This window comes from Chiloscyllium punctatum, chromosome 1 (assembly GCF_047496795.1).
Source record: "Chiloscyllium punctatum isolate Juve2018m chromosome 1, sChiPun1.3, whole genome shotgun sequence".
In the NCBI taxonomy this organism is placed as follows: domain Eukaryota; kingdom Metazoa; phylum Chordata; class Chondrichthyes; order Orectolobiformes; family Hemiscylliidae; genus Chiloscyllium; species Chiloscyllium punctatum.
The window spans coordinates 141,759,619-141,784,640 of record NC_092739.1 but is presented as its reverse complement, the minus strand read 5'-3'; the positions used below and the strand labels follow the sequence as shown (position 1 = coordinate 141,784,640).

The 25,022-nt window shown below is 40.7% G+C and overlaps 1 protein-coding gene across 10 annotated transcripts in view; it reads right to left on the bottom strand.

Annotated features, from left to right (window-relative positions):
* The window catches only part of ctbp1 (C-terminal binding protein 1), a 340,616-nt gene that overhangs the window by 57,137 nt on the left and 258,457 nt on the right, over positions 1 to 25,022 (bottom strand). For all 10 annotated transcript variants that reach the window (XM_072575900.1, XM_072575853.1, XM_072575892.1 and 7 more), the window contains one exon: positions 554 to 698. In XM_072575900.1, the coding sequence (XP_072432001.1) occupies positions 554 to 698 (145 nt within the window). The remainder of the gene's footprint in view (positions 1 to 553; positions 699 to 25,022) is intronic.

Genomic DNA, 25,022 nt, shown 5'->3' with positions numbered 1-25,022 from the left:
AGATATCAAGAATATATGGGGTAAGTTGGTAGTTCAGTGGTAATGCCACGGGATTAGCTATCCAGTCAACCAGTCCAAATCTCACCATAGCAGCTAGTGGAATTTATATTACAGTCATAAATATGGAATTGAAATCTAGTCTCAGTTAAGGCAACCATGATGCAAAAAAATTCATCTAGTTTACTGATATCATTTAAGGAAATGAATCTACATTCCTACTTGGTCTGGCCTGCACGCAACTGTATGATCCACAGCAATGTGATTAACTCTTAACTGCCCTCTGAAATGGCCTTAGTGCTGCTCAAAGTGTGATCAGGAAGTGGTAACAAGTCCTGACCTTGCCAATAAAATTCTATTAAATACAGTCCTGATTAGATTAAGAGATCTCAAAATAAATCAAGAGGATGGTTCCGACAAACACTCTTGGTACCTTTGACAAATCATAGCAAGGCTTTAATTTTCTGTGAATTTACATTATCTAAAAATGACACTGCCCTTCCATTACATCCATTGTAATAATAACAAGTCTGATTGATAGTGCTCTTTGTCATACCTAAATCTCCAGCTGATTTTATGTCAATGTTATCAAAACCACTGCCAATTCTGACAATTATTCGAAGTGCTTTGAATTTCTCCAGATCTTCTCTTGTTAAAGTGATTGTGTGATACATCAATGCACCCACGGCTTCATTTAGTACCTAGGCAAAGAAGGAGAACAGTTTAGCAAGACTTTTCTCTTTGTGTTAAACAATTTGTTTTCAGGTTAGAGGGGTATGGAAGTCTTTTTGAATGCATGTATGTTAAACACTTTATCAAAGGGGTTTGTCCTTTTACAGGAATATGTGGCTCCTGTGGTATTCCAGTCTGTTGGAGGTGATACCAATGGTAAAGCAGAAGAGATGTGGGAAGCTGTGCAGAATGTACTCCTGCATTTTTGTTTTAGTTGTAGCTTTGAAGTGTCCCTGGCTAGACCAGCATTTAACTCTCAGCCCCCCCGTCCTGAAGGTGACTGTGGTGAGCTGTCTTTGAACTGTAGTGGCCAATCAAGGGTTGGGACACCTGGGACAGTGCTGTTAGGGAGGGAATTCAAGTACTTGACTCAGTGACCTTTTAACAATGGATGATGTAAAACTTGGATGGGAACTTGAGGGGGTTGCTGATCTCATGCATTTACTGGCTTTGACCTTCTGAGTGACAGAATTAACAACTGGAAGTTATCCAATGAGCTGTGACTTGTTGCATATATTCTAGATGGCACTTGCTACTGCTTTTGCACACTGATAGTTAAGCTGGTGGGCAGGGTATCAATAAAGTGGGTTGTTTTATCCTGTAAATATTGGTGTATTCACTCAAGGGTATTGAACTTCCCAAGTATTGTTGGAACTGCACTGATCCAGCCAAGTGGAGAATATTCCATCACTCCTGAATTGTGTCCTGTGCATAGTGGACAATCTTTGGGGAGACAGGAATAGAGTTACTCACCACAGAATTCTCAAATCTGACTTGTTTTTGTAGTCACATTATTAAGATTGCTCCAGATGTCACTTATAAGCCCAGTGTTACGCAGTGTCAAAACCTACGTAAGAATGGGTACCACTCCTGGGCACTTGAGCAAATCATAAAATGCTCAGAGCAAATGAACACACCCTCGGGAACGATTTAAATTTTAACCAGCAAATAAAGCTAACAATATGTGCAAGAGCACTGAGACTTGGAGCTCCTTCCCAGCATCTTCGGTGTTATTTCTTGAGCATCCATGACAGCAGCTTCATGAATTGCATGAAAAAGTGCATTAAGTTCCCCATCACTTTATGATATTAAACAGAATGCGAAAGTGAATTGAAAGCTTGTCTCTAAAACAATCAAAATACTTGTAATAATCAGAGAACCGGCTGGACTGATGTCTAGGTGTTTTGGCACTTCCAAATATTGATGCAATTTACAAGTTCCAGGAACTGCTCCTTTTCACATTAGCTCCAAGAGACCAGAAGAAAATCTGCACTGAGTATTCTTCCCTAGCTTTTAAATTATTCATGATTTTTTAAAATGCAGAACACATGAGTTGCTAAAATCTGTTAGTTTTCTTTTAATGATAAATTTACAGAATGCAAGAGGTTAGGTTTCAAAGTGCATGCAAAGAAATAAAAATGACTCATCATTCTCAAAGAAGTGAAATAATTATTACTGTACAGTTGTGCAGAGGTTGATCCCATTATTATGGTCTAAAATATTATTTTTATATGCCACATGTAAACGTTGACCCTTATTTAATCAGAGAATCGAAGTTCAACATTTTCAGAAGCAGTACATTTCTGGAGATATTAATAACTTAATTTCATTGTAAATACATTACTGAAAATAAGTAGCCATAAATAATGCTCAAAACATTTATGGTGTTTACATTTTGTTTTTATTTTAACAAATAATTAAAATTACCAGGTTATTAATGAAAAACTGCTGTGATTATTAATTACTTCACATTGTTGGTTTTTACTTGATTCTATTACAACTATATTTTTCTTATTTTACACCTTGGTCTCAAGTCAAGCACACATGTCAACCTCATGAAAACCTCTAGTAAAAAGGTGGCTGTGCACCTTTGGGCCTTCAAAAGAAAATGGTCTTGAGATGTGTACTTTTACACCAGTATTTACGGTGCTTGGAATACATGTATTGCACTACAGATCTGGTGCTGCAGATGAAGGAATAATTTGCATAGATAGCACTTCAACAAAACTGAAGAACATGCTGACCCTGTGGTCAGTAACGTATTAAATATCTCCACCAGGACTCCAACAATTTCTTCCCTTGCCTCCCACAGAAGCCTGGGTTACATCTCATCAGGCTCTGGGGATTTATGTATCTGTAGGCCCATTGAAACGTCTAATATGTCTCCTTATTAATGTTAAGTTGCTCGAGAACCTCACCACTCCAACCAATATCCCTGGTTACAATGTCGTTTTCATGTATGATTACAAAGAAGCATTTAAGTTTTCACTCATATCCTCTAGCTCTATACACAGGTTGCTCCTTTGGTCTGTAATAAAAGAGAGTCAGAGAGTCACGCAGCATGAAACAGACTATTCGGTCCAACTTGCCCATGCCAATCACTCTTTCCCTGGTAACCCTCTTACGCTCAACATATGTACATAGAGCAAGTGTTGTGCAAGTAAATGGTCGCACCAGGTCATGAGTGTGAAACAGCATAAGTGCATGTGAGCGAGAGCATGAGTGCGTGGGTGTGAGCAAGCGTGTGAAAGAACAGCATAAATACCAAATTTGAGGAAATACAGATTAGTGCCAGCTTCAAACAAAAAACCCCAATACGTGTAAACTTTTTGGAGTGGTGCGTTTTGAGGAAGAAAAGGCAATCTCTGATTACTGGAGTGGTGGAAAGGGAGACAAGAAAAGTCTTGATCCGGGTGAGAGTGGATATGCCCGTAGGAAGAGGGAAAATCACCTTCAATGGGAAGAGGATACGGGAGCGATGGGCATTTAGACAGCTCTCTGAGCACTTTTGCAACAAAAACGTGATATGAATAGAGTAGAATTTTCTACAAATTCACATGACCTTAAGAAATACCCACTTTTTCCCCATCCTCTTCCCATTGAAGAGGATTTTCTCTTTCTACAGACATTCTTCTGAAATATTAATATGAAATTTAACTTTGAGATCCAAAGTCAATTATTTTGAATTAGTATCCAATCACCTCTGCTGCCATCATCTTGTCACTGACAAAAACACTCAGTTGTAGACTGAGATAGGACTTAAATGGAATGCCTCTTTGAATTTTGAAAGACTTGTAAGATTTGTTCTTCTAACTGTTACATTTATATATTTCTTTCTCAAAAAGAAAATCACATCTGGATCATTTCTTTCAACCATTAAGTAAAAACTACTTGCACTGTGCATTTCAAAGGTATGGAGGGCACTGCAGCTTGCCTTTCCAACTTTACAATGTGGAATTGATGTTACATACCAAAGAAAGGTCACCTAGAGTACAAAAGGTTGGATAAAGCCTTTTAAAAAAACTCAGGCAGAGGTTTTCTTTCTAAAAAAAGAACTTTTTAAAGATGTTGACATGCGCTAATTGATAACTGATCAGTCCTAGGCAATAGGAGGGAACGTTGATCATGCATCTCAGTCTACAAGACCAGCAATCACTTCCTGCATAGTTTGTCTTGGACAAAAAGAAGAATGTTATATTTATTTGTGATTCTCGAAGAGTAACACACAGGTCAATGATCTTTTAGATTGATTATGTTTGCATTTCTTTATAACCATTCAAGTTATTCAATGTTCTTTCTGAAGAGGCACAGGTTAATTGGCACTTGGCACTAAAACCTTCCCAAGATCACATAGCTGCTTCAGCATTTTCACTATCAGAGCCATCCGATTGAAAATATTCTGTAACAATAGACAGCATCTTGTATTTCCCAGTTCAGAGTTACCAAGCAGGTGCCACTTAGAGGAATATTGGCACCATTACAAAGACAAAATTAGTCGAAGGGGATGTTGCCCCACTTAATTCTCAAGATAAAAAGTAGGAAGGGGAAAAATGCAGCCTTTGCCTGTTTCAACCAGATACTGAAACAATTTAGTGAAAGTGATCTAATACTTTAATCACATTCTGCACTCTCAAAGGATAATTAAATATTGCATGTGCAACCACAATACTAACAAAGGAAGACAGAAAAAATATTGGACATAGATGATGCTCATTGAAAATATAGTCAGTCAAAAAAAAAAGTCTTCAATATATAAGCTGAAAATCAGCTGGTCCATAAAACACATTAAATTTCTGAAAATAACTTGCATGTATATAGCACAGGACAAATGGACTCCAGAAAGATCAAACAGCATGAGAAAAGAAAATGCACTATTCTAGGTGATATCATACGTGGCTTACTTAGGTGTTTTTGTTGCAACAATGACAGAAACATAATTGGAGAGTTCAAAGACAGAATTCCAAAAACGAGAGAGAGAGAGAGAGAGAGAGAGAGAGAGCGAGAGAGAGAGAGAGAGAGAGAGGAAATGGGATGGTGACACATTCCTGAAAAGCAAAGGAAGAGCATCTGAAGGCAGGGAACGTCAGTTAGCATAGGGCTGGTCAGGGAAGTTAGACAGTCAACCTTTGACTGGGATAGGTTCAGTTAAGGCCCTCAAGAGGCTACTGGACAATCGTTTGGATAGAAAAGGCTATGGGCCAAGTGGGGGGCAGGTGGATTAGAAGAAATATATACTTGATGATCAGTGCAGATATGATGGGCCCAACTGGCCTTTTTCTGTACTGTAAAAACAAACAATAAGTCCAAGGTAAGGAAAATAAAAAGGCTGGAATTAGGTAAAGATGCTTGCTTGAAGAGGCGGTGCAGGTACGATAGGGCTGAATGGTCTCCTTCTGCACCTTAACAATTCTGTGATACGACAAGGGAACAGGATCTCCTGGATTAAAGAGGATATGGGGGAACCACTATTAAATTATCAGTGCAATATTTCCATGGTGCTCCCTTGGCAAATGAACCAAACAGTGACATTTCATTCATTTTTTTTAAACAAAAAGAGAATGCTATTAACTACCAAGGGAATGTGCAACTTTATTCCTGAAAGCAATCTGACCAAAAATCCATTCTTCCTGGATTCACAATTAAATCAAAAGCAGAGCACCTCACGCTCCAACTCAAATAACAACCATTTTAGGAAGAAGAGAGTACTGGGACAGACAAAAGATTTTCCTCAACTCATCACAACTTAGTTATCAATATTCTTTAAGTATACAACTCCTTTCTGATTTTGTTCTCCAAATTAGTTACGGACAGAATAGATGAGCAACAAGTAAATGCACCTTGACAATGGTAATTCCTCAAAAAGGTCGAACATGAGCTCAGGACACGCTTCAAAGAATCTACTCAGAAGTCTTTTATAATGTATAGGTAGTGTCCCTGCCTCAGAGCCAGGAGGCCTGGGTTCAAGTCCCACCTGCCACAGGTGAGTAACAACATCCCTGAGCAGGCGGATTAAAAATAACAAAGAATCTACTTGGTCTCCAGCCAAATGATAGCTGCTTCAGTGTCAACATCACGGTTTCCAAACCACACTAGCTTTCCTTTGTGCAGAGTGTATTGATTATTTTAAGATCCTTTAAACAGCTGGCATTTGTTCTGTAATGTAAACCCATCGTTCATTTTTAAATGTAGTGTTAGAAAATCCCTAACTGATTAGAAATAAACACTCCTCCATGTCACGTGAAAAGCTGACACTTAATTAAGATTCAACTCGATAGAATCCAAACTGTACAAAATTAAACTGCTTTTGGCAGAATCTGAATAAGCACGAAGAGCAAGTTTAAGTGATAGAAAATCTGAGATCTTAAATCTTTAGAGTAAATCAAATCTCTATAATCCCTAAAACTGACTGCATTCCTTTTGTGTTGCCACACAGCATGTTGCTAAATTGTCAGGAACATTGGTCTTAATGTTTGAACTTTTACCAAAATCAGCTCAGTGCCTATTTCAGGGAATCTCAGAGGATTTCTCTCCACAAGCTCTACTTCACAATTTTATACTGCTCATCTCATTATATGATTTGTGTCTCTAAAGTGCTGCTCTTGAGCTCCCTTGTACCTTATCCGGGTGGTGGTGGCGGCTGGGAGAGGGCCGAGGGATAGGAGGTACACACCAATACGGAGCCTTTTGGGATTTCTGCAGCTGACACCAGGTTCAACCACTGCCAGTATGAATACCCCATAATACAAACCATCACGTATCTGATTGACTTGACATTATAAACACAGCTATAAGACAAGCTAGACTATCTATCCTTAATACCTAACCATATTTGTACCTCATCTGAGGGAATGCTATTCTTTCCCTAACGCCCAGTGTAGCATAACATCTCATCATTGTTCAGAAATGATCATGGCCCATCTATCATCGATTTCAAAGGACAGCCCTGACTTACAAATAATCCCATTTCATTGCAATTGATGTGCAAGACTGGCTGTGGCCCACTTCCCGGACTTTAGTGATTCAGAGCACTTGACCAGAATTGCCCTAGCCACCACCTGAACATGTCCAAAGCGTCTGGACAGAAATTGAACAAATACTCATAACCCGATCGACAACAGTGCCCCATGGCTTGACTGAGGACTGATTCCCTCAGAATGAGAAACACAGCTATTCAGTCAAAGCACGTGCAGTGTGTTTGCCACTGTGACAATACTATGGCTTTAAGAGATGTATTCTGTCCTTTTTTTTCCCAAAATGAAGGAAGGTTGAGTCAGAGGTGCCAACTGTGCTGCTGAAAGCCAAGGTAAACAGCTTGAGAGGTCCTTTCTTTTTAAATGTTCGAACAATAGAAGCAGCCTGAATGGGTGGGGTCAAGCTCCCATTGAACCAGAATTTTTAGTTTTAACTTTCAGCAGCTCTTGAAGCTGGATGTGGAAGTTCTTATTCCTCTCTCTCTGTTACAGCTAAATCCTGGGGTTCTCTTCCTGCTGCTAGAATTGCAAGGCGAAACTATTTTATTGAATTTGCCTTTACTGAGGGTGTGTTTATGGAATGTTACTACCTTGGAATAGTTAATTAGCAATTAACATATATTATTTTGATAGAGTTACAGTTAAGCCAGGTCTTTGATTATATCTGCGTTTTAACTACAGTATAAAAATAAAGTGCACTTTGCTTAAAATAAAGTCGTTCGACCAATTCACTTCCAACTGGAATGCAACGCCTCACACTTACCTTTAAAGTAAAAAAAGGTCTAAAATATTTTAATAACATAGCCTAAAGGGTTTTGGTCAGGTCTGTAACACTACATATGCTGCAGATGAGACACTGATTTAGCACATTGCCATTAAGCAATGTTTTTGTTCCTTCGATTGATCAACACTAGCAAACATGATGAGCTCTCTGGCTTTGCGACTGCACATGAACTAAGGCAAGATAAGTTCTGAATGAGGCCATAAGTTCTGAATGAGAAAGTAAAGTAAGACAAGTGGGGATACGGAGAGTATCCAAGTTGGTGCAGACAGAGTGAGTGCTAAAAGAGCAAGCTAAGAGCAGTGAGATTCACCACACTCTGATGCATGAGATGGGTGCCTCTCACTGTGCAAAATTGCAATGTAGTTGGGCAGCAGCATTGCAACACAAGGTGTCAGCACCCTCCAAAGCAAAGCACTGATGTGGTGAACTTCATTATAAAATTGTCCAAAATGTGCCATAACAACATGGCATTTTTTTTGGGGAAGTTGGAATGGTTGGGGAAAGAAAGATGGTATAGGCGGTCACTGCCCATAGAGCGCACTCTGAAATGTTAGGTATTAATATCCAAGTTGGAGGCCCGAAATGGTCAAATACATGTTTGGACTTTCATGCCAAGAAATGTTGCCATATAACTTCACTCCACCACTTGAGAAAATAGGAAATTACATAAAAATTAGGTGACATTAGGTTTTAATGAGATATAAATGAACTTAAAATAGGACTTAGGACTTCAACTCACCGCTGAAACCTTGGGTGGAAAAGTGAGACTTTTATTCCCTTCAACATTGAGGGTCTCATCACACTTTTCCAATTAAGTCACCACCAACATGTGTTTCAGGAACTGGGAAAATTCAGTCCAATAGTAAGTCCTTTCAAAGGGTGAGGTATGTGACAAACTGTACAGCACATATTTGCAACCTTTTCACAATGGTGGATTTTACAGCATGCAACTGGCCTATCAACAAGGGAGTAGACACTTCATTAACATATTAGAATCAGGTTACTTTGTGCACTTTCAAAGGACCGGAAAAGCGAGCTGTAAAAATGAAGCAGGAACTGCACGATCAAGATTTTAAATCAAGGATTTAAAGCAATCCTTGAGAACACCACTCAAGCTTTCAAGCATAATTTTCTAACTTCCTATCCCCACTGTGATTGCAGTTTATATTTTGCCAGTCCAAATCTTTTGCTTGCTCCAGTAAGAGTTTCTCTTTCTTTAGGTTCTAGGTTCCCTCTCTCAAGCAATGGATTTCACCACTTTCCCTCTCTCTCTTTTCCCTTTTCGCCTATGATGACCTACCCCTCCAACCTAAAACAACCCCAAATCTCTCGCTCCACCTCCAGATAACTGGAGAACCTCACCAAGAGTACATGGCAGTGTTCACCTGCTGGTTGTCTTGCCTACCACCTGGTGATCAGGCTAGAGGCAAAAGTAAAATATCAGGAGGTCTTTCACTTGCTTTCTCTTCCCTGGTCTTGATGGACTGTTTTCTGTTATTCTTGCATGGGATGTCAATATCGCTGGCTGGGTTAGCTTTTATTGCCCATCCCTAATTGCCCTTGAACTGAGTGGCTTGCTAGGCCATTTGAGAGGGCAGGTAGGAGTTTTTGTGGTTACAGAGTTACATGCAGGACAGACCATGAAACAATGGGAGAATTCTTTTCCGATCAGACAAGAGTAAACCAGATGGCTTTTAAAAAACAATACAGCTCTTCACTTGCCGGATTTTATTGGAATCAGTTTCACCACCTGTTATGGTGGGATGTGAAACCATGTCTGCTGAAAATTAGCCTGGGCCTCTGGATAATTAGTCGACTGATATTACCGCTATGCCACCACCTCCCCTGAAGTAGCATAACATTTTCTCCTCACAAATATTGGGTCACTGGTTAGCACTGCTGCCTCACAGCGCCAAGGAACCAGGTTCGATTCCAGCCTGGGGCTGTGTGGAGTTTGCACATTCTCCCCATGTTTGCGTGGGTTTCCTCTAGGTGCTCCGGTTTCCAGTTTCCTCCCACAGTCCAAAGATGTGCAGGTTAGGTGAATTGGTCATGCCAAATTGCCCGTAGAGTTAGGTGAAGGGGTAAATGTAGGGGAGTGGGTCGGGTGGGTTACTCTTCGGAGAGTTGGGCTGAAGGGCCTGTTTTCACACTGTAGGGAATCTGATCTAATCAAAATCCATGAAACCATTTCTACATTTCTATGTGGTCACAAAATAGTTCATTTCTTTGTTCAACATTTTAAATCAAAACTCCAAATCATTTATTCTGATAGATTACTGTCAACTCACATGAAAATTTTTAAAAAGTGAACCAATTTTAGTTTTCTTCGTATTTACCAGAGTAATCTGCAAATATCCAAACACTATGCAACGAGTGAACAAAAGCAATGAACTTTGAATTAAGCATCCTTTCATTGTGTTTTTTATAATACCGCAGTCCACTAAAGGGATGGCGAATTTTAACACATTTTAAGGGCACTTCATAACTTACCTCATTAAATGTAAACATTTTTTCTGTATTCTAAAGTTTACAATAATTAGATACGCTAATAATGGAGAGGCTGGGGAAGGTAACTGTATGGTGAATAGGGGAGGGAGGAGCAGCCTGATTTCATGTGAAACATGGAGAATTAAGGAACTTTCAACTCCCCTCCTGAGCAGCAGCCTCCAGTGTTTCCCTTCGGGGCCAGTGGGTTGGTTTCTGAGGCACATATGAGCCAATATGTGCCTCAGAAACCAACCCACTGTCTGCATAGCACTGGTTCTGAAGAGTCAGAGTTCTAAAGCACAGAAACAGGGCCTTCAGTCCAATTCATCCATGCCGACTAGATATCTTAAATTAATCTAGTCCGATTTGCCAGCATTTAGCCCATATCCCTCTAAACGTTCCTATTCATATACCCATCCAGGTGCCTTTTAAATGTTGTAATTGTTATCAGCCTCCATAACCTCCTCGGTCAACTCAGCCACAAAAGAACTTCACCAAGGCCTTAGATTCCTGATTTATATATTAGTTTTACACCTGTGGACAGTGAGAACCTTCATCCTCGGTTGGTGATGGCGAGCATGAGGCAACATAGCTATAAATTGAGAGTAGTAGTGGCGTGGAATGCACTGCCTGCAAAAATAGTAGACTCGCCAAGTTTAATAGTCATTTAAGTGATCATTGGATAAACATATGGATGAAAATGGAATAGTGTAGGATAGATAGGCTTCAGATTGTTGTACCAACCTGTGGAACCATCGAGGGCCGAAGGGCCTATACTGCGCTGTAATATTCTATTCGCTTTCTTTCAAGAAATAGATCTTCAAATATAATATGAAATTCATATGCAGAGATACTGTCATCAGAACAATAAATTCAACTAGTATCCTGCTGCTGTGTAACACAGAGAAGGCAAAAAACATGAAAATTTACAGTTCTGTATGTTGCATTCCCAGTGGGGCAACTGGGGTTTACTGGGGGAGATTTGCAGAGGTCATGCAGCAAGTGTTTAATTACAGGTGACAGAGAGCTGCTTTGACAACTCAAAAACAATGCTGTCGTAATGTGACACCACTGTTGTTATACCTGCATTACACTCACTGCAAACAGGGTATTATTAATTAAAGAGTATTCCTTTCAGATTTGGTGAGATTGGTCAGATTATACTTCCTGACCTTGCATTTTCCTATTTATTATGGAAAATCTATCTGAAACAGCACTCAGCTTTGTAACAACATAATAGTTCAGACTTTCCAAGTGAACAATCTCTGTTACAGATTTGACCAACATTCATGTCGTGCATATATAATTAATACACTATGTAAAATCAAGGTGAAGAACAAACTTTGATTTAATAAGTTAAATTTCAAAGCAAAGTTGAACCCTTCAGGTTAAAAGTTGATTATCTGAATTTTTGGGAAGTAAATTAAATTCAAAGTCTCTGATCCATTTTTTGTTCTATACACAGTAACTTATATCCATGTACCTCCTTTCAAATGACGAAATATTTCAAGTGTTTCATAAGCGCAGAGTCAGCCAAAAACTGACACTAAGCCAAAGATGATATCAGCAATGATGACACAAGTCTTGGTCGTAGAAGTGGGTTTCACAGTGCCTTTAAAAAGGAACGCAGAATCCCTATAGTACAGGAAAAGGCCATGTGGCCCATCAAGCCTTCACTGATGCTCCAAAGAGAATCACACTCATACCCAGCTCTCCCCTCCCATCCCCTTAACCCCACATTTACCATGGCTAATCTACATAGCTGACAAATCCCTGGACACAATGGGCAATTTAGAATGGCCAATCCACCTAATCTGCACATCTCTGGACTGTGGGAGGAAGCACCAGCAGAAACCCACTGGGAGAATGGACAAACTCAGAATAAATTGAAGAGGTTTCAGGGTGAAAATCTGAGAATTTCAAGGATGAAATGTTTGAATCCGCTGTTCAGTTTAAGATCAAGTATGAACAGTCTGGTTCTGTCTGAGACAGAGTGGTCAGGACGGGATGGAATCAGTGGCTAGTTAACAAAGTTCATGGTGAGCGCCTCATTTTAACTGTTTCAGCCTTCCCAAAAATTTTTGGAGAAAACTTTAGGGTCATATAGTTCGACTAACAGAAGGAAGTCTTCCGAAAAAGACTATGTCAACTGACACCATGCACTGCTTCAAAGTTCACACATGATTTTGCCAGTAACAAATCCCCAATCAGGTCTAACACCATCACCTGGAATTCCGATGTTGTTGTATGCCAAGGAACAAGCACATTTTTTTCCATCACCAAAATGAAAAATAGTGGGCAATTAAATCAGCACAATAAGTAACTAGGAGGAGGGAGTGAGGCCCAAGGCTTGGTGCAGTCTGTCAGAGACACAATTGGTAATGCAGCAAAGAGCAAAGGCTGAAACGGGTAACAGGGTTATGAGGTGGAACAGAAAGGGAGGCAGCTGTCACCTCTTCCCCAACACAACACTCTCTCTCCCCATTCTTCTCCATCACCCCGTCCTCTCCCCAATATCCTCCTGCTGAACTCCGCTTCGGTCGTGTTTCTTACTGTGCTTGCCCAGTTCCTTGGCCTATGACATCATTAGAATTCTGGGTGATGGCACAGGTTCTGACCGTGCATGCATGGATTTGAAACGAGCAAAATAATTGCACGTAAGCATTGCTGGAATCCTGGGCATGTTTATTTCCAGATTTAAGCACATGCAAAGTTGCGACTGGTGCTGGGTGAGAGAAGATTGGTTTTGAAGCATTAAGTTCAAGTTCTTTACAGGGCAATGAAATTAATTTCTTGTGTTCTACCTACCAAGTAGTCCTGGAGATACTTTCTGAATTATCCAACAAATTTTTTTTTTGAAAATCATCGATTGTTGGCAGGATGTTTGAGCAGTCATATATAAAAGGGTCTTCCTCACACATAGCTTTATCTCTTGTCCTAGATCTTACATGTGTTTCCAAATCACTACCAGCTACAGGAACAGATTTTATTTGTCTACCTTGACGAAAAGTCAACACAATTTTGTACACTAAATAAAAAAAATAGAAAGAATGGTGGAGATCAAACAAAAACTGAATTTGCTCCAGTTCTGAAGAAAGTTCACTGGATCTGAATTCTCTCCACAGATGCTGCCAGACCTACTGAGATTTTCCAGTAATTTCTGTTTTTGTTTATAATTTTGCACACATCTATCAAATCTCCACTCATACACCTTTGTTCCAAGGAAAACAACCCCACTTTGTCCAATCTAACATTGCAGTTAAATTCCTCATCCTAGCAACTATTCTGATAAATCTCTTATGCACCATTTCAAGGATCTATCTTTCTTTAAAAATTGAGGTGACCAGAATTGAATGCAATATTCTAGTTATGACTTAAACAGAGCTTTATAAAAAGTTCAGTATAATTTACCTGCTTTTGGACTCAATATGTCTATAAAACCAAGACACCATATGCTTCACGAAGTGTTCTCTTAATCTGTCCTGCTACCTTCATAAGTTTAATATACGTTAACCCTCACATCCCTCTGTCTCTGCACACAGTCTTCAGGACCATGCAACTTAATCCGCATTGTTTTTTCCTATTCCTTCTGCCAAAACCGATCACCTCACACTACTCTCTATTAAATTCCATCTGCTCGCATATCCACTTCCTGTTACAATCAATTGGTATCATAATCACTATTTATTAAAATCAGCAAACTTTGAAATTTAACTCTTTTCCCAATACCGGTGACATTTATATACAATAAAAAAAACATTAGCAGCCTTTGCACCAAATTTTTGAAACACTGCTGTCTATTACCTTCCAGGCTGGAAAATAACCATTTACCACGACTTACTGCCTTCACTCCTTATACCAATTATTTTCATTTAAGCTGACATGGATTTTTCTATTGCATCCAGCTCAATTTTGTTAAATTATTTTAGTATTTTTATAAAGTTCAGAAACTTTCTTAAATTCTCTATCAACAACATCCATTACATTGCCTTCAGCAAAAAAAAATTCAAGTAGATTAGTCAGGCACAATGTGCCTTTTCGAAATCTATATTAGCTCTCTCTTTGGTTCATTCAAACCTGACAAAGTGCCTGCTGAATTGTTGTCTCATTCAATTCCAGGTGTGGAACTGGCAGTCTTGACACACAAAGATAATGGAAGTCAAAATATACAGTTGAAAGTTGGAGATGGGTGCTGTCAGTTTTCACATGGAACCTAATCTTGGGTCTTTAATTTGGTATTTCTAAGGGACAGCATATGAATGAGAAATAGAGGTACTCAAGAAAAACGATTTTAGGAAGCAAGTTATAAAGCAATAAAAGAAACCACTGTAGAAGATTCTTTGAATACCCCACTTGGCTGAACAGAGGAGGATTTGGAAGAGAATAGAGCCTTGTGAAAGGCTGAAGACAGGCCGAATGATTATGGTGCAATACGTCATGTTTGTGGATAGTCAGCAAGTTACATAACCTCAGCCATGGGAAATGCAGGGGTACAAGGATAGGGTGGGGGGCTGGAAGGGGATGCTCTTCAAAGGTCTCGATAAACCGAATAGTCTCCTTCCACATTGTAGGGGTTCTATTATTCTCAACCTTGATTAAGGCCATCTCAGCACTGTGTCAGATAAAGTAACCCAATTATGCTCCAACAACCTGAGACAGAAACATTTTGATCAATAATATTAAACACGCTAATTTGTTTGAAAGGTGCTGGTACTTCATCACAATTACTCGCAGCTTCAGCCATGTAGATTAACAGCAATTCCAAGACATGAACAGTCATAGCAAAAGAATATCAGAAACATTGCGCAGAATCCATTTGTCATCTTTTTGCCATTATTAAAGATGGCGAAACCCACTTCAAACACCAGGATTCAATAATTTTTGGAGTAAAAAAAATTCAGCCCACGAACATTTTTTAGAATTACAGAGAAAGAAAATGAGTAAAAGGAAAGAACAAGGCAGTGGATACATTTTGAATAGCTTGAATAAATACCAATAAAAATACAAGTGTTCATCATTTTACTAATTTCTTCACAAGAACAAATTTCGTCCTACAACTTTGCAGAATGTCTGGAGGGCACTGATATGTATGTACACAGTTAAGACTACACAGAAGATAACATGCCGATGGCCAGAAAGTTTCAATGTTTCTAAAACTTCACCAGAAGAATAGAAAAGCTGTGAAATGTGGTTGGGAAAACCTACCAAAACGTTGATATGAACCCCTCCCCATCCTGGGTTGGGGAATAATCGTAGGAGAATGGTAATCAAAAAGTTCAAATATGGAAACACAACACCAATGTGATGCACACACGCTCAGAGCCTCTTTTTACATGCTGAGTATCAAGATGCCCACGATATCTCAGTGTGGGGAAATGAGACACCATTGACATAATTATATCAAGTTCGTTGAGTGCAATTTGGAATATGATTTACAATTCATTGCTGCTACTGAGTTTCCCAAATGTCAGCAAAAAGGGAGGTGAGACCCAACTGTTTCTTGAGCTAAATGCCTTCAACAATACATTTCATGGGCCAGAAATGTTCCTCACGCCTAAACACATTATCTCCTACAGCTCCAATCACAACTTCTCCCTGCACTCTTTACCAATACCCAATCTGTTCTCCCTTCAACAACCATGACGGCTCACCCAAGACCTGGGTCAGGTCTTTCTGCTCAACCCTACCACTCTGATGTCCAAACAGTACCCTCCACTGCCAACTCCAATGATCACCGCTTTCAGGATCATTCTTAGTCACAATTTCCGATCACCAACCCCATGCCCAATCATCATCCACTGAGCTATCCAAGTGTAATACCAAATTCAGACCCTCTTATCATCCAGTGTCTCTTCTTCACTCTTCAAAATCAACGTATAATCATCTCCATACATACTGCAGGGATCTATCCCTTTGGACGTCAGGTTGCAGGCTTCTGCCACTGATTTTCTCCCTCACTCTCCAACGGAGTCAAGAATTTGACCAACTGTTGGACAGCAAAGAGAGGAAAAACGGCAAAGACAAAATGATACACTGCAACCTCCTTCCCTCTCAGTAAACACCGGATTTTACATGAGTCATTGATTTGATTAGAACAAAATAGGTTTTTCCCATATTAGAACAAGAAGTTGGTAGTTTTAGGATTCAAAGATTTGAAATGATGAACTTTAATGCCTGATAAGCACTTTTCTTGTAATAAATGTTTCAAAAGATTGTCATTTGGTCCACATAAAAACTCAAAATATGCAAGATTGTGACTTCAAGTGTCTTAATGAGAATTGTTCTTCAACTGAAGGACAGAGGAAGAAAGGAATCTACATAGAGATTACTGGCTTATATTGATTTCAGAAAACCAATATGGTGAGAAAGGGCAATTGGAACTTTATTTAAGCAAAGACATGTTCTTTTACTCAGAATCACTACAATATTACTATAGAATAGCACATCTTAATATCAAATGTTACGCAATGGGGTTGCTTTGACATTTTAAACATAAAATGTATTCTTTTTCTTGGACTCTTCATGTGGGTGCATTGGTTACAAAGGCCCAACAATATTCTTCTTCCTCAGGCAGCTGAGGAAATTTGGCATGACAGCAAATACCTTTGCCAAATTTTATAGGTGCACCATCAAGAGCATTCTGTCTGGATGTATCACTACCTGGTATGGCAACTGTACCATTCAAGGTCGGAGACGGTTACAGATAGTGGTGAACTCAGTTTGGACAATCACACAGGCTAACTTCACATCTATAGAATCCATCTACCAGGCCCACTATCAAGGAAAGGCTGCCAGCATTCTCAAAGATCCATCCCACCCCGGCAATGTTTTTTACAACCTCTACCATCGGGGAGAAGGTACAGAAGCCCGAACACACGCACCAGCCAGTTTCAAAGCAATTTCTACCCTACTGTTGTTGGAATACTGAATGGACTCCGAAACTCTTAACATTCGCCTGTACCTGTGCTTTTGTTTTTGCCACTGTTTACCTATTATTTACTTACCTGTGCTACTTAACCCTGTGATCTGCCTGTATTGCTCGGAAGACAAAGCTTTTCGCCATACCTCGGTACACGTGACAATAAATTCAATTTAATTCAATTAAGCTGCAGTAAGACATTGAGTACTTATGAATCCACAACTTTAGGTATGAGATAGATGTATAATAGCCTTTGTCCTACTTGAGCTGATATCAATCTGACTGTCACAACTCCAAATTTAGTTGCACTGTCAAACTTTGAAACTTTACAGTATATTCAGGAAATATGAGTCATTTATACAAAACAAAAAGAGCAGTGGGCCTTGCAGCGAACCCTGCAGAACACCACCATCCACTATTCTCTCATGTGAAAAATGACCATGAGCTACAGCTTACTGCTTTCTGCCATTAAGCCAACTTTTCTTTTAATCCAAGGTAACACTACCTTTTCCATTCCACGAACCTAAATTTTGTTGAGATCAGGCAACTTATCCACTCTAAGCACAGCCAGTATTTCCAGCCTCTCAATTTTCATCTCATCTAGTACTGCTACCATCTCAGCTCCGACAGGTATTTTGTCAGAATCTTTTCCCTTAGACTCAAAGAACTCGAAGCAGAAGTAGGCCATCCGGTCCATCATTCAGTGAGATAATGGCTAATCCAACTTATCTCATTTTCCTACCTTTTCCTGATAACTGTTGATTCCTTTACTGATTAAAAGTCTGTCCAACTCAATCCTGAATATACTTAACGACCCAGCCTCAACAGCCCTCTGCACTAAATAAACTCCACAGGTATACAACCACACAAGAGGTGAAATTCCCTCCAGTCTTGGTAACATTCTTATAAATCTTTTGTGCACCCTTTCCAGTTGAATAAAATCCGTCCTAAAGCAGGGTGACCAGAATTGTATGCAGTATTCCCAATGTGGCCTTGCCAATGTCTTGTATAGTTGTATAGCAATGGTAAGAACTGCAGAACCTAGAGAGCCAGACTGGATAAGGAACGGAGCTATAAAAAAACACAGCAGGTAAGCAGCAGAGGAGAAGGGGAGTCAACGTTTCAGTTCGAAAACTTTCAGTCCTGATGAAAGGTTCTGACCTAAAACACTGATTCCCTTTCTCCTCTGATGCTGCGTGACCTGCTATGGTTTTTCCAGTTCCACTCTTATCCACATGTACAGTTGTAACATGACATCCCAACTCTTATACTCCGTGCTCCGACCATGTCAAGTGATTTGGTTATGGACCAGACCAGACCAGACCCCTCAAAACATTTCAAGAAAGTAGCCTGGACCCTAGCCTTTTGAGTTGTTTTAAGTAGGTGTAAAGATATTCCAGGAGAGAATCAGCTGGTTAAACCACTTAGTTTTAAACAAAACAGAACTTATTTACCAGATTACTGAATAAGCAAAAGAAAACAGAATACCAAATAACTTCAGCTATCAGAAAATCCAACTGAACAATGCTGTTCCATATATTTGCAACAATCCCCATAAACACCCCTTGGCACAAAAGGTAAGATCAAACATAGATTCTAACAGGATACAAGTCAGAGAGAGAGTACCAGCCTGGACCTGCTTCTTTGGGTCCAGCAGCTTTTTTCCACACTGCAGCTAAAAGCCAAATCAAACCAGAGAAGAGCCGAGCTGGGAGAACTTGCTACTCCATTTTCATTGTACAAGTGTTTTTTTTTGAAAACTTGAAAGCCTTTTGTTTGAGGCAACATCTGGTGAGCGATTATCAAATTGGCCCTAAAACCCTTCAACCCCAGACTTTTCGGAGTCAGGTTTGTTTACCACCTCTCTGAAAAAACATCAAGGACAGCATAACCTTGTTAAAGGAGAAGCCTCGTCACACCTTCTTCACCAACCTGTCTACCTGTCATCAACTGGTCTACAGTTCCTTGGCTTTTTCTTGCAACCTTTCTTAAATATTGGCACAACATCAGCCACCCTCCAATCTTCCTCATTTGTGGTTGCCGATGATACAAATCTCTCTCCGAGGTGCTCCTCAATTTCTTCCCTAGCTTCCTACAATGTCCTGAGATTCACTTGACTAGGCCCCTGGATTTATCTACCTTTGTGCCTTTTAAGGCCTCTAGCACTTCCTCTTCAAGAATGTGGATTCTTTTCAAGATATCATTATTTATTTCTCAGAGTTCCCTAGCTTCCATGTTTTTCTTCACAAAAAGTACTGATACTGCGAAATATTAATTTAGGATGTCAACCATCTCCTGTGGTTCCACACATACAGCCTCGATCTTTAAAAGGCCCTATATACACCTTTTACCCTAGATATACTTGTAGAATCTCTTTAGATTCTCCTTCACCTTATCTGCAAAATCTATCTCAATGTCTCCTTTTTGCTCTCCTGAGTGTACCCCTACACCCCTCAAGGGAATCACTTGATCCCAGCTGTCTATACCTGACATATGCCTCCTCCTTTTTCTTGACCAGAGTCTAAATATCTCGAATCATCCAGTGTTCCCTACTTCTGCTAGCCTTCCCTTCACAACAAAATGAACATGCTGGCCCTGAACGCTCAGTATTTCGTTTTTGAAAGCCTCCCACTTGCCAGACATTGCTTTACCTGCGAACAGCCTCTTCCAATAAACTTTTGAAAGTTCCCATCTAAAACCATCAAAATTGGCCCTTCTCCAATTTAGAACATAGAAAAGTACAGCACAGAACAGGCCCTTTGGCCCACGATGTTGTGCCGAGGATTAATCCTAATGTAAAATAACTTAACCTACACACCCCTCAATTCACTGCTATCCATGTGCATGTCCAGCAGTCGCTTAAATGTCCCTAATGACTCTGCTTCCACCACCACCGCTGGCAACGCATTGCATGTATTCACAACTCTCTGCATAAAGAACCTTCCTCTGACATACCCTCTATGCCTTCCTCCTAATACCTTCAAACTATGACCCCTCATGCCAGTCAATCCTGCCCTGAGGAAAAGTCTTTGGCTATTGACTCTATCCATGCCTTTCATTATCTTGTATACCTCGATCAGGTCACATCTCTTCCTCCTCCGCTCCAGAGAGAAAAGTATGAGCTTAGTCAACCTCTCTTTGTAAGATGATTCCTCCAGTCCAAGCAATATCCTGGTAAACCTTTGCAACCTCTCCAAAGCCTCTATTTTTCCTATAGTAGGGCGACCAGAGCTGGACACAATATTCCAAGTGTGGTCTCACCAGGGAATTGTAGAGCTGTAGCAAAACTTTGTGGCTCTTAAACTTGATTCCCCTGTTAATGAACTATCCATTTGGGTGGCAACTTTGAGGGACCTATGTACTTGCACACCAAGGTCCCGCTGTTCCTCCACACGGCCGAGAATCCTGTCTTTAATCCTATATTCAGCATTCGAGTTTGACTTTTCAAAATGCATCACTTCACATTTATCCAGGTTGAAATCCAATTGCCATTTCTCAGCCCAGCTCTGCATCTTGTCTATGTCTCGCTGCAGCCTGCATTAGTCCTCGATACTATCGACAGCACCTCCAACCTTTTTGTCACCTGCAAATCACTAACCCACCCCTCAACCTCCTCATCCAAGTCATTTATAAAAACTACAAAGAGCAGAGGCCCAAGAACAGAACCCAGCAGGACCCCAATCAACACTTACCACCAGGCAGAATACTTTCCAGCTACAACCACTCTCTGCCTTCTGTCAGTCAGCCAATTCTGAATCCAGATAGCCAAATCTCCCTGTATCCCATACCTCCTGACTTTAAATGAATGAGCCTACCATGGGAAACCCTATCAAATACCTTGCTGAAGTCCATATACATCACATCTACTGCTTGACCATCATCAGCCTGTCTTGACACCTCCTCAAAGAACTCAGTAAGATTTGTGAGACATGGCCTGCCCCTCACAAAGCCATGCTGACTGCCTTTAATCAGGCTATGCTTTGCCAAATAGTCATAAATCCTATCCCTCAGAATTCCTTCCAAAGCTTTGCTGACCACAGACTTAAGACTGGTCTGTAATTGCCAGGGATTTCCCTATTACTCTTCTTGAAAAGAGGAACATTCGCCTCCTTCCAATCCTCCACTAAGACTCCCATGGAGACGGAGCAGGCAAAGATCTTCGCCACCAGTATAGCAACCTCCTGCCTCGCTTCCTGCAGTAGCCGAGGATAAATCTGGTCTGGCCATGGGGACTGGTCAATCTTAACGGTTGTCAAAATTTCCAGTACATCAACTTCATCAATCTTGATCAGTTCAAGCTTGTCTCCCAACTCCTCAAAGTTCTCATTCACAGCAAGGCCCCTTTCCTCAGTGATAACCAAAGCAGAAAACTCATTTAGAGCTTCCCCTATTGGCTCAGACTCCACGCACAAGTTCCCAACACTATCCCTGATCTGCCCTACCTTCTCCCTGATCATTCTCTTATTCCTCACACAGGAGTAAAATGCCTTTGGATTCTTTCTGATCCTTCCGGGCAAGCCTTTTTCGTGCCCCCTCCTGGCTCTCCTCAGTCCATTACTGAGCTCCTTTCTAGCAAGTCTGTAATCCTCTAAAGCTGTGCTAGATCCTTGCTTCCTCCACCCTATGCAAGCTGCCTTCTTCCTTTTGACAAGAAGCTCCTCTGTTCTCATCATCCAAGGTTCTTTAATCTTACCCCTTCTTACCTGTCTCAAAGGAACAAAGTTATGCATGACTCGCAACAACTGCTCCTTAAATAGTCTCCACATGTCTGCTGTGCCCATTTTGTGGAACAATTGCTCTCAGTCTGTACTTCCTAACTCCTGTCGGATAGCGTCATAATTTCCTTTCCCCAATTAAATTTCTTTCCTCGATAACTGCTCCTTTTCCTCTCCAAGGCTATGGTAAACGTGAGGCAGTTTTGATCACTGTCACCAAAATGTTCTCCCACTGCGGAATCTGACACCTGTCCTGGCTCATTGCCGAGCACCAAATCCAAAATGGCCTCTCCCCTTGTCGGCCTGTCTACATACTGAGTAAGGAAACCCTCCTGAACACACCTGACAAAAACTGCTCCATCCAAACCATCTACACTTAGGAGGTTCCAGTCAATATTTGGAAAGTTGAAATCACTCATAACAACAACTTTGCTACATCAGCATGTTTCCAGAATCTGCCAGCCTATGAATTCTTCAATCTCCCTACTGCAATTAGGGGGCCTGTAGAAAACCAATGAGGTGGCTGCTCCCTTGCTATTCCTAACGTCCACTCATACTGACTCAGTAGACAAGCCTTCCTCAACAACCTTTGTTTCGGTAGCTGTGATGCACTCTCTGATTAGCAATGCCACACCCCCTCCTCTTTTTCTACCCTCCTTGTTCTTTTTAAACATTCTAAACCCTGGAACATCGAGCAACCATTCCTGTCCCTGTGAAACCCATGTCAGCATTATGGCCACAACATCATAGCCCCAAGTACTGATCCATGCTCTAAGTTTGTCAGTCTTATTTCTGACACTCCTTGCGTTAAAGCAGACACACTTTAACTGATCCCTTTGTTTCATCGTGTGAGATTCACTACATCCTGTCACTGCCCCCCTCTCAGATACGTGACTCTGACTCCCACCCCCTGCCAAATAATTTAAACCTTCCCAAACCACACGAACAAATCTCCCACCCAGGACATTGGTGTCCCTCCAGTTCAGGTGCAACATGCCCTTCATGTAACAGTCCCACCTTCCCCAGAAGGTATCCCAACGGTCTAGGTATCTGAAGCCCTCCCTCCTGCACCAGCCTCACAGCCACGTGTTAAGCTGCATTCGCTGACTGTTCCTCACCTCACTATCTCGTGGCACCGGTAGCAAACCCAAGATCACGACTCTACTTGTCCTGCTCTTCAGCTTCCAATCTAACTCTTTGTAGTCACTTTTCAGATCCTCAATCCCTTTTCTGGCTATATCATTGATGCCAAAATGTACCACAATTTCTGTCAGCTCACCCTCCCCCTTCAGAATCCTGTAAACCCGATTGGCGACATCCCAGACCCTGGCACTGGGGAGGAAACCTACCTTCCGGGGGTCCTGTTCCTGACCACAAAATCTCCGATCAATCCGTCTAACTAGTGAGTCGTCTACCACTAGCACTTTTCTATTCTCCCCCTTCCCTTCTGAGCCACAGTGTCAGACTCTGTGCCAATTTAGAACTTAACTTGTGGACCAGGCCTACACTTTTCCATAACTATTTTAAAGCTACTAGAATTAGTGACTGGTCCCAAAGTGCTACCCCACTAATACCTCAGTCACTTGCTCTACCTTATTTCCCAAGAAGAAGTTGGGTTTTGCCCTGCTTGAGTAAGACTGTCTACATATTGATTGAGAAAGTGATGGAAAACTTTGTAAGACCTCCGTGCATACCCTCTCTATGATCTTGGCTTTGATGCGTACCACAACTTTTCGCTCATTTCTTTCCACTTCACCAACTCTGTGACATCCAGGTAACAACAAACCATACGAGACAGGAGATGACAGTTACATGGGACATTGTCTATTCCCTTCATAATGCAGATCAGCTTTCCTTCCGTGATCTTGAAAAAATAAATATGCCCTCTCTTGGAATCAAGTCAGCAATTTTCTTAAAACCATTAATTATTGCTAAACCTGCTGTGTGAGGGGGACTTAAAACACATCGCCACTTATAATTCTTCCTTCACCCCCAACCCCACTCCCAACCTTCAGCTAATGTACCAACATTTTCCCAGCTCAGTGGACCCAAAAATCGGACTCTCCTTTCTCTCCACAGATGGTGCCAGACTTGCAGAACTCCTCCAGCTATTTTTGTTTTTGCAGCATGTGGTTTTGCACATATTACAAGGCTGTATTTGGCCCAAAGAAACTGCAGAAATGTACAAATAAATTCATGCAAGCTTAGGAGAAGTTGGTCACTCAGACCCTCAAGCTTGCACCATCATTCTAGATTATAACTTTTTAATCAACCACAACTCCATTTCCCCATGCTATATCTTGTAGCCATGAAAATTGTTAGAACCCTTATTAATTTTTTTTAAAATCACTTTTGGTTTGGAGCTGTGCGCTCAGAGTTGAATGTGACCTTAGGACTATGAGCAGTAGTTTGCTTTTTCAAAACAGAACAAACAAACATGTATTTGAGGCCAGACCTGGAAGTTAATTGCAGATTGATCCTTGTTCAAAGAACTCTACAGATCTGGAGATGCATCATTCTCAAACAGAATGCAGGTTTTGGTTATTAACTGGGCCCTCACAGTGAGTGATAGTACCAATCAGTCTAACAAAGAAAATGTTGGAAAAACAGAGAGAAATGAAAGTTTGCACTGGTTTTGAACTCTACGTTTTTGTCAGAAGGATTGTGGCTGTCAAAATTAGAGGATGGTGGTTTGATTGCTCTCTTTTTATGCTCCCATTATCAACTTATGAAAGTTTTGAGAATAATTCTCAGTTACATGCACTAAATGCATGTCCCTCAGAACCAACTGGAAGCTATTTGCATTGACCAGTGTAGTCAGAAACCAAGCAAAATGCATTCCCATGTACATGTGATTCTATGTGATGTAAAAACAGCTTAAGTGAACTAGCCAGCTGTATCTCTTATTAATCTTTTAACTGATCCCTTAACTGCATCAGTTTGCCTATATTTGAGAGTGGGGGCTAGAATGAAAGAAGATTGGGTTTAAATCATACACACTAATTAGATTACCTGATGTCAGAGTCAGAGTCATACAGCATGGAGGTAGACCCTTCAGTCCAACCCGTTCATGCCGACCAAGTTTACCAAACTAAACTAGTTTCCACTTGCCCCAGTTTGGCCCAAATCCCTCT